This window comes from Thunnus thynnus, chromosome 24 (assembly GCF_963924715.1).
Source record: "Thunnus thynnus chromosome 24, fThuThy2.1, whole genome shotgun sequence".
In the NCBI taxonomy this organism is placed as follows: Eukaryota; Metazoa; Chordata; class Actinopteri; order Scombriformes; family Scombridae; genus Thunnus; species Thunnus thynnus.
The window spans coordinates 19,921,739-19,932,469 of NC_089540.1; the positions used below are offsets into that span (position 1 = coordinate 19,921,739).

Below are 10,731 nucleotides of genomic sequence, written 5' to 3' on the forward strand. Positions count from 1 at the left end.
AGATTCAATTAATTTACACATTAATAATGATGTAATTATTTATATGTGCGTATTTTAATAAGTTTAATGGGGCTCTGAATGGATTTAAATATATTAAGGTAAATATTTCATGGATTTGTCAAATATTTCAAATTCAAGTGTAAATTTATGAAAAATTCTCGTTAAAATGTACTTGATTTGTTCATTTATTGTTTTTGAAATTAAGGCGTTTAGTGTTTACTTTTTCAAATTCAGGGTTTTCTAGCTACCAAATTTTTAATGTTTGGCGTATTTTCAAGTCTAAATGAAGGATTAATTTCAGGTATTTTAAAAGATTGTTGGTTTATTGTGTGTATAGAAAATATAATTTTCATTCACTGTCAGTAGTTTTGTCTTGCAAGGGGTTAAAGGAAGTGTGTTAAATTGGGATGAGGACAGTATATTATAAATATAAATATTAAATATATCAAAAGGGCAGACGATGTAGAGTACAAACAACAGTTAGTGAGTGTAGAAGAGAGCAGGTCAAGGTTCGATCACACTGATTTAAACAAGACTTTATTTCTATTGGGAAAAGTAAATTCACAAGTATGTGCTCATTGTAATATAACTGAAAATGCTGAACATGTAATAATACAATGTGTCAAATATAATGAAGAAAGGATGAGAGATTTGGAAGAGATACTAGGAACAAATGGAGATGAAGTGTGAAAAATACAGAGAGGGGTAGTAGATTTATTAATAAACACCGGACTGTTTAATACAATATAATTTCTAAAATAAACTTGTTGTATTTCATTATTACAGGCTGCTCTACATACTCCGGACGGTAGGTGGCGGTTTGCATCTAAAAGCTGGTACTGCGATCCGCTAAAAAAGCCGAAGTAGAAGAAGAAGACGGAAGTGTTAGTGGCTAACTGTTAGCAGACGGGGATCCAAACAGCTGGTTAGCATTTAGGCTATGAGGCTAGCAGGTCCGCAGTGTTTCTGCTGTGTGTTACAATGGCAGCTCACCAAAAACACCAGCTCTGATGCTACAGTCAAACAATGCGGGTTAATTAATTAATTAGAAAATTATTTATTCAATTATTGCTAACGGCTAGTTAGCACAGTTAGCTGCGCTCCCAACAACAACAACAGCAGCAGCAACAGCAGTGTTTCACGTCAAAAAAACGTCAATTTAAAATAAATCCAAATGGAAACAAACGTGCCGAAAAGACGAGACAACAAGAAATCACTTCGTGTGAAGGTAATAAGTCTCGGAAATGCGGAGGTCGGAAAGGTGAGTCACCTTCAGGTTATTTTACACCAAACATCATATTGAATCTGGTGGATTTCAGCAGTAAGATGCTGTTTGCTGTAATAAACATGTAAATTAGCTTTAATTTTAGAGCTAATTAATCATATACTGTTAAAACCCGATTTAAGAGCTGTTTTCTGTTGTGATGATAAACATTATTTATGAATTATTTATCATTTTTATGTTTGCTGAACGCGCTGATTAATGTTGTTATTCTGACACCAGACTCCCTGTAAAAATCAATACCTTTAACGTTTTCTTGCTTATCGCCTCTAATTAACATCATCTTTCAACACACATGAAGAGTTTTTTTCGAGAGACTCGCATCTTCTCTAAAATTCCGTTTATATCTTATTTATTAAGATTAAACTGACATTTATTTTGTTACAAACGTTAATCTTGCAGGATTCATTCATTCATCACAAACAGCTGCGAGGCGCGTGAAGCAGCTTGAAACGTAAATATTATGATGAAGAACTGATGTTTTATATGTTTCCAGAAGAAACTATTGATTCTTAAATAATAATAAATAATGTTTTAGTACAGCTGTGTTTCTGCTTATAAGAAATCTGCCTTAAAATTAACACAATTCTCTATGAAATTCGGCAAAAAATATTACTTCACAAGATTAAATAGTAAATAATTATTTTTTGAGCCAAGGGAAGTAAATCATGACGTAGATATTATAATTAGGTAATGTCCTAGTGATTATGTAATAATTATAAACTATGTTTTAAGACACATTTGTTTTTGTTTAGAAGTAAGATGCCTCATAATAAACATCTCAGTTCTTTATTCAGCAGAGAACGTATTGATTAGTAAATAGTGAAGCTCTGCAGTTTATTATCAATCATTTTCTCCTTCAGAGCTGCATCATCAAACGTTACTGTGAGAAGAGGTTTGTTCCCAAGTATTTGGCCACGATCGGTATTGATTACGGAGTCACCAAGTAAGTTCATCCAACACGTTTCCTTCAGTCTGTTACTGTTTGTTTGTCCTACATGTGACACTGTTTATCAGCAGTGAGTCACTATGATGTCATCGTTACTGTTGTTTAACATCTTATACTTCATTAATATGTCATCATAGTATTATTGTGTAGGATTATAATACAGTGATGTGTGTTGTCAGAGTTCAGGTTCGCGACAGAGAAATCAAAGTGAACATCTTCGACATGGCCGGTCATCCTTTCTTCTACGAGGTCAGTCTCAAGAACTTTAATTTACTTTTTATTTATTTAAATATTTTAACTTGTATTTAATCAGTTGAGACGACGACAGTCAGCAGAGAAACAAAACGAGCTTCAGGATAAAAGTTCTGAATAAAATCATTGAGATAAATTCATATCAGGTTTTAATGGTTTTAATGGTTTTAATGGTTTTAATGGGTTGTAGTGTGAGAAACGTGCCAGCAGGTGGTGCTGCTGCAGCTAAATTCACTGTCTTCTCCTGCTCTTCCTCCTCACTGCTTCCTCCTCCTCCTCGCTGCCTCCTCCTCCTCGCTGCTTCCTCCTCCTCCTGCTGCTTCCTCCTCCTCCTCGCTGCTCCCTCCTCCTCCTCCTGCTTCCTCCTCCTCCTCGCTGCTTCCTCCTCCTCCTCGCTGCTCCCTCCTCCTCCTCCTGCTTCCTCCTCCTCCTCGCTGCCTCCTCCTCCTCGCTGCTTCCTCCTCCTCCTGCTGCTCCCTCCTCCTCCTCACTGCTCCCTCCTCCTCCTCACTGCCTCCTCCTCCTCGCTGCCTCCTCCTCCTCGCTGCTTCCTCCTCCTCCTGCTGCTTCCTCCTCCTCCTCACTGCCTCCTCCTTCTCGCTGCCTCCTCCTCCTCGCTACTCCCTCCTCCTCCTCGCTACTCCCTCCTCCTCCTCGCTGCCTCCTCTTCCTCAGGTGCGTAATGAGTTCTATAAGGACAGTCAGGGGGTTCTGCTGGTGTATGACGTCGGTCTCCGGGAGAGCTTCGACGCTCTGGACAGCTGGCTCGGCGAGATGAAACAGGAAATGGGTTCTCAGGCCAACATGGACAGCATCGTGTTCGTCGTCTGCGCCAACAAGGTCGGACTGAAACACGTTTCCCGCCGTCAGGTCAGAGCTGCTTCCTGCAGGTAAACTAACGTCCGTGTGTGCGTCTCTGCAGGTGGACCTGACGAAGCGGCGCGTGGTGGACGAGGGCGAGGGCCGTCTGTGGGCGGAGTCTCGGGGGTTTCATTACTTCGAGACGTCGGCTCAGAGCGGAGAGGGCATCAACGAGATGTTCCAGGTACGCCGACTGTCAGTAGCTCCGACCGCTTAAAACTAACCGACTGCTCGGCTCAGGTCAGCGTGGATTCTTTCATCTGGATGATTTTTAGAGGCTTGAAGATGTGAAAACTAGAAAAACAGCAGAAAAAACAAACAAATAGTGTGTAACAGAAACCTTCTAATCCTTCATCCCACATCTGTTAAACTGCTAATTAATTTGTTTTATTCAGTTATTTCTAGTAACGTATTCCCTGCATCTTTACAAAGTTGCATCTAATACAGTGTAACGTATGATGTCATTTGTACAACCAAGGTGGACAATAAAGTTGTTTTGATTTTGATATTTTCTCGTTGATCACGTTGTGACCCTTCTGATTTATGGATGATTAACAGGAACCGAATCATGTTCAGACTTTCCTTTAAATCTCATGAACTCTTTGGTTGAACGGATCATATAAAGTTATGAATTATGTGTTATGTGTTTGGTTCTATTTGTTCTTTACAGCAGCTGGTGGTTGTTTATTATATTATTATAAACGGTTGACGTGCAGCCGCTGACGTTTTGCTTCTTTTTAAGGCGTCACGAGCTGAAAATGTCAAAGAGATGATTAATGAGTGAAAAAGTTCTTTACTTGTAGAATTTATATGTGTAAAGAAAAATTTGACAAACAGCTTTTATCTTCAACTCAAGTTTATTAACTGCTTTAAAAAGGTCGATGTCTTCTTCTTCTTCTTCATCTTCTTCTTCATCTACTTCTTCTTCTTTTTCATCTTCTTCTTCTTCTTCTTTTTCATCTTCTTCTTCATCTTCATCTTCTTCTTCTTCTTCTTCTTCTTCTTCTTCTTCTTCTTCTTCTTCTTCTTCTTCTTCTTCTTCTTCTCTGCAGGCGTTCTTCTCGTCCATCACCGACATGTGTGAGAACGGCGGGAAGCGTCCGGTGTCCGAGGTCAGCGCCGGCTTCACCAAAGAGCAGGCCGACACCATCCGACGCATCCGCAACAGCAAAGACTCCTGGGATATGTTGGGCGTCAAACCCGGAGCCACGCGGTGAGTAGACGGCCGAAGGTCAAAGTTAGTTTGTTGTCGGGAACTGAATCAGACTTCTCTGGTTCTTTTTGTGTAACTTTGGTTCCTACCTGCTTGTTTCCAGGGAGGAAGTGAACAAGGCGTACAGGAAGCTGGCGGTGCTGCTCCACCCGGACAAATGCGTCGCCCCCGGCAGCGAAGACGCCTTCAAGGCCGTGGTGAACGCTCGCACGTCACTGCTGAAGAACATCAAATAACACAAACACACACCTGAAGCCTCTCGGAGAGATCGGACCTGTTTCCTGTCGCCGTACGAACAGCGTTTATTTATTCACATATTTATTTAACGTGAACGTCTCGTGTGCCATGTCGCTCGCCAACAGTGCTGTTTGCCAACCTGACGTCTGGATTAAAGCCAGTTTTGACTTCTGTTCTACGTTTTATCTCTAAACTGGTGTGTTAGTGAGAGAGAGGGAGTGTATGGAAGATGATGAAGGCCACGTGGGGAAAAAAAAGAAGAATTTGTCAAAAAAAAAATTATGATTATGTGAAAAAAAATTAAATTATCTAAATGTCAGAATTAGGAGGAAGTCATAATTCTAAAAATAAAGTGAGATTTAAATCTGAATGTGATTTGATTAAAAAAGTTGTAAATCTATGGGAAAATTCTTGTAAAATGTAAATATTTTTACAAGGTGTAATTCTTACAAAATAGTTTTAACTCTGAAAGTCAGATTTTGCAATTAAAAGTCAAATTCTGAGATTAAACTGAGATGAAAGACTCAAGAAAAGAAAGAATTTTACTTTTCAGTCATAAATCTGAGTACGGGATGTCAAACGTGTAAATCATAACTATAAAACTCAGGTTTTTAAGAAATCCTTGAATTCAAATCAGAACTTTTGAGTTTAAAATCAAAACTCTGATGAAAAATGTTAAAATTACTTTAAAAATGTCAGAACTTTTTAGAAAATGTTATGATCCAAACTCTGAGATAGAAGTCAACATTAATAGATCAAAGAGATTCCAGAGATTACTGTCAGAAGTTTTAAAGGTTGTAATTATGAGAAAAGTTATGTTAAAGTTACAGTCATAATTATAATTATAATATAATTATAATATAATAATCAATACATTCTAAACATCTGAGATTAAAGTCAATGTTTGAAATTGATGTGGAATTCTGAGGGTAAAATATTACCTGAGACATAAAATGCTCAAAGAAAAAAAATTTAAATTTGAGGAAAAGCCGAAACAATAACGTTTTTATTTTTTGAGTTTTTCCTAAAAAAAAAAAAAAAAAAAATTCACATGGCCGTCATCATCTTCCATACGTGATGTGTGGTTTTGAGTTGAGGAGTGTGTGTGTGTGTGTGTGCGGTTGATGTTGATGACATCAGCAGAGCAGCAGGTCAAAGGTCAGCGTTTAACGGTAAAACACGTTCAAAACATCTTGAGTTTTAAAAGCTAAACAACAACAAGCAACAGCTTCAAATCCAGTCGGAAATGTTACAAACGAGTCCAAACATTTTTATTAAATGTGACTTTTATTCAGTGTAAAGTAATTTATTTAAATCATAAAAACAAGTTACCGACGTGTCACAGATCCACTTTTAATGCCTGGTTGCCAAATAAATGAAAGTTAACAGTGTGTTATAATCAAAATGCATGTTTATTGTTAAAAATACTCCTAAACTTGTATACAAATCTGCCAAAACACTCGATGCAGTTATGACAGAGATCTCTGACCGAACTGAAACCAAGAGGTCTTAAATGGGACGGACTGTTAGTTTACTGTGAGGCACAAACTACTGATCTGACTTCCTGTGTGATTGAACACTGGTCTGTTAGAAACCATCAGCTGCTGATACTGGATGGGTGGCGTTGGCATCATCTGCTGTAATTTGTTCCCTCAAAATCCTTATTTAATTTCTCCAATGACTAATTATAAACTGACCAATCAGATTGTCAGTTTTACCTTTTTACATTTCTAATTTGCTCCCTTAAAACTGCTAAATTGTGCACCTGAATTACAACTTTTCTCTCCTTGAATAATCCCATTATACTTGAACATTACCGTAGGTGACTGATCTGTGCCCTCAAACTGTCAAATTTATTTCATTTAATTTTTAATTTGTTTCTTCAAATTGCTAAATTTTGCCCTGAAATTCCTATTTTTATCTCTTTCTCTCAAAATTCATAATTTGTTCCCTAAAGTGACAGATTGGTTCCCTTATTTGTGCCCTCAAGTTGTCAATTTGTGCCATTACATTTCTACATAGTTTGTTACCTCCAATTGCTAATTTGTTCCCTCAGATTCCTTTTTTTCTCCTCCCAAACTCCTAATTAGTTCCCTCAAGTGACTAATTTATTCCCTCCAAATATCAAACTGTTACCTCGTTAGTTCCCTCAAGTGATTTAAGTTCTCTAAAAAGACTAGTTTGCAGTCTCAAATGTAAACTGTGACCTTATTATCCAAGTACTTCATTTGTTCCCTGAAATAACTTGATACCTGAAATTATTAAGGTCCCATTTTTTTCTCAAGTACTTCATTTGTTCCCTTCAGTAACTAATTAGTTCCCTTGAGTGATGTATTTGTGCCCTCAAAGTGTCAATTTATTTTATTAAATTCAGAATTTCTTCACACAAAAAAATTGCCCTTAAATGTACATTGTTCCCTCATAATAATACAAAATACTTCATTTGTTCCCTGAAATAACTAATACTGTATGTTCCCTTAAGTGACTAAATATGCCATCAAACTGATCATTTGTTTAATTTCATTTCTAATTTGTGCCCGCAAATTGTTTTTTTTTTCTCTAAAATGCATAATTAGTTCCCTTAAGTGACTGATTTGTTCCCTCAAACTGCCAACAGTTTCCCTCAAGTTGTTCTTTATTAAAATGATTTTGTGCCCTGAATGGTAAACTTGACAGTCACAGTTGTTACCCTTAAAATATTTTTTATTTATTAACTGTGAGTTATAATTCAACCCCTCAAATTACCACATTTGTTCCCTGATTTACTTATTCGCTGTAAAAGGAAAAACAAAAGTTATTTAAGTTGCTCTTTTTTGGCAAATAACTGAAAAAATATCAGCAGCTCTTATTAAACTGCAGTTTGTCTTCCAGACTTCCTTCACCTGAACAAGAAAGTTTACATGATGATGATGATGATGATGATGATGATGATGATGATGTTGGGACATTTTAATCCAGATGTTGAACAAAAAGAAAAAGTTTTTAATACTTCTCTCTGTGTACGATAGAAGTAGAAGCGTCTTGTTAAAGCAGAAAAAAAAAGTTGTTTGATACTGTAAAGAACTGACAGACAGCATGAATATGTGACCATAGTTTTATATTTTTACATACGTATATCCACAGGAACCAACATGTGTCGTAAACACGCGAGCTGAGTTTCCACTTGTCGATTTTAATGTGATTTTTTTTTAACAAAGATTGAAATGTTTACATGTTTTTGGGTCTTTAGATTAAACAAATTTAAGGTTGCTGTTTGTCTCTCAGATGTGGCACTGTTAGCTGTGCTTTTCCATTTTAAGACTACATTTCCCATCAGCCCTTTTGCTTCTTGTCTCGTAATATATATATCAGTAAATTACTGTTAAATTATAGTGATGGTAGACTAACACAAAGAGCAGATTAATGCATTTAGCATGAAAAACAACAACAAAAAATGAAGTAATGTTAAATTTAAAACAAAAATAAATACGGTAACAAAAACACAATAGTAGATAGAAACATGAATTAACTTTAAATTGCAAGAAATTATTTAAAATGCTAACAAGTAATAAATAGATATGTAAGAAATGTAAAATAAAGGAAAATTAGTTAATGGATAATTGATTAATTAAATAAATATAAATATCAGTGATCACAATAAATCGACAAGTGGAACAGCCGAGGTTTTGAAGCGTCGCCAATCACAAGTACAAACATGTTTAAGTTTGTTTTCTGTCTACTTGCATATCAACGTGTTCTGTATTATAACCACATATTATTTATTTTGTATGATGAACTGGACTGACGGATAATGAGACCGCGTGTGTGTGTGTGTGTGTGTGTGTGTGTGTGTGTGTGTGTGTGTGTGTGTGTGTGTGTGTGTGTGTGTGTGTGTGTGCGTTTGAGGAATGTATGACTATTTAAAATTAACATTTTGTCACAGTTTGACCTCCGTACCTCATGACTGCGACTTTAATCATACTCGGAGCTGAAAAACGTTATTTGTCACACTTTTATCATCTGACATGTTGATGATGCGTTTCCTGCCGACTCAGATTCTGTGTAAGGTCACGTTTGCAATAATGCAGAAGAAGAAGAATTTTTATTGTCGGCAGTTTCACACTTTAATTATTTTGATGTATGATGAAGCGTCTACTGTCGACCTTGTGTGTGTGTGTGTGTGTGTGTGTGTGTGTGTGTGTGTGTGCGTGTGTGTGTGTGTGTGTGTGTGTGTCGCGGTCTCACTGCGGTCCTTGTAAGTGCACGTTCTCCTGGATTGTTTTTGAAATAATAAAAACACAAAAATCACATCTCCGACTCCGGATTCTCTTATTAATTACACTCAAAATTCCCTGCAGCAACAACAACAACATCGTCTTTTCACCTGCCAGGACGTAAAATATAAAGTAAATATTGAGATATTTATACTTTACTTGAATATTTCTATTTTGTGCGACTTTCTCCTTTTACTCCACAACACATATCTGACAACTACACATCAATATTATAAACATTTATATGTATTTTTATATATTAGACAAATAAACAATATCACTTGTTAAATTAGCTCCAACTTGACATCAATGAATAGATATAAAATAATAAACTATACACATGATAGATATAATATTCTATTGGAAACCATTTTACTTTTCATACTTTAAGTATATGTTGTACTTTAAGTACGATTTTAAATGCAGGATTTTTACTTGTAATGGAGTATTTTTACATTGTGGTATTACTGCTTTCAGAAGTAGAATAAATACTGAGATGTTTTACTGAACTAAAAGTAGAAATACCACAACGAAAAAAATTACTCCATATATATATATATATATACATATATATATATATAGAAAATGTGTGTGTATATGTATATTTTTTATTTCTTTTACACAAGAACGACTGTAAATTCACCAGTTCTCAGTTGTATTTGCTTCTTTTCTTTGTCTTACGTGACGTCACTAGTTGGACAAAACAAACCTTTTTTTTTTTTTTTTTTTTAGAACTTTATTGTCTTTATCGAACTTACAGGCAAAACAAACACAGACATACGTTCAATACAAATACACACAACCGAACCCTCCCATAGGAGGCTACAAATAAACAGACAAATAAAAACAAAAACAAAACCAAAACAGACAAACAAAAAGGTCACCTTGTCATTAAATGTTATATCGCAGTTCTTGGTTGTGCAAAGTAGATGATATAGAATTGTTCATTACATTTAAGGTGTTAGCAGAATGACTGGAGCCCATCTTCTTATGAATACTGGTACTTTAAACTGTAAAACAGCCGTCATATTAAAACAAACCATTTTATTCACTGTTTTCTGATATTTATTAGACTTAATGATCGATGGATTAATAGAGAAAATAACTGTTAGTTAAAGGTTTAAAGTCTAATTTAGACCTTATGTTTAGTAACAATAAGAAACAAACACAGAAACTAAAACTGACTTTTCTTACAGTTTTTGTATTTTAGTTCTGCTGTTTGGATTTACTGCAAACACACACACACACACACACACACACACACACACACAAACACACACACACACACACGCTGACCTGGTTGGAGGTCTGCCAATCCCATCATGCAACTGAACTCACACACACCATTAATCTGTCCTATTAATGAACGGCTATTTGTCTTTTCTGTTTCAGGGATTCAGTTCGTTACCTGAAGCGTCTCCGCCTCCATCTGTCTTCTTCTTCTTCTTCTTCTTCTTCTTCTTCTTCTTCTTCTTCTTCTTCTCCGTCTTTATGTTTGTGTTTTCAGATATTTTTTGCCTCCTCGTTGGATTTTGGACAAACAGACGCTGTGAGCTGCTTCTTCCTGGTTTTTGGGGTAATTAAGAGTTTTTCTCTTCATGGAGGTAAATTAAACAAACGTAAAGATTTATGAGTGAATGTAAATACGTCTTGTTTCCAGAATGCTTTAATCTTTGGATTTTTG

The 10,731-nt window shown here is 36.0% G+C and overlaps 1 protein-coding gene across 2 annotated transcripts; it reads left to right on the top strand.

The window, feature by feature from the left end:
• The first annotated feature begins 894 nt into the window (after positions 1 to 894).
• Positions 895 to 9,081, top strand: dnajc27 (DnaJ (Hsp40) homolog, subfamily C, member 27). 2 transcript variants are annotated; one of them, XR_010926133.1, is made up of 8 exons: positions 895 to 1,261; positions 2,146 to 2,228; positions 2,411 to 2,480; positions 3,159 to 3,323; positions 3,406 to 3,528; positions 4,397 to 4,557; positions 4,661 to 5,534; positions 5,581 to 9,081. XR_010926133.1 is itself a non-coding variant. In XM_067583841.1 (7 exons), exons 1-7 carry the CDS (start codon positions 1,175 to 1,177, stop codon positions 4,791 to 4,793), a joined length of 822 nt encoding a protein of 273 aa, XP_067439942.1. In that variant the 5' UTR covers positions 895 to 1,174; the 3' UTR covers positions 4,794 to 9,081. The 2 variants fall into 2 exon arrangements, 1 of the variants encoding a protein (XP_067439942.1); XM_067583841.1 differs by having other exon boundaries at positions 4,661 to 9,081.
• The last annotated feature ends 1,650 nt before the right edge of the window (positions 9,082 to 10,731 follow it).

Excerpts from the sequence above, each read along its gene's own strand:
- dnajc27 (XM_067583841.1), top strand. The coding sequence starts at position 1,175 with ATGGAAACAAACGTGCCGAAAAGACGAGACAACAAGAAATCACTTCGT. Across the intron at positions 2,229-2,410 it reads ATTGATTACGGAGTCACCAA|AGTTCAGGTTCGCGACAGAG; the intron begins GTAAGTTCATCC and ends GTGTGTTGTCAG. Across the intron at positions 4,558-4,660 it reads GTCAAACCCGGAGCCACGCG|GGAGGAAGTGAACAAGGCGT; the intron begins GTGAGTAGACGG and ends GCTTGTTTCCAG.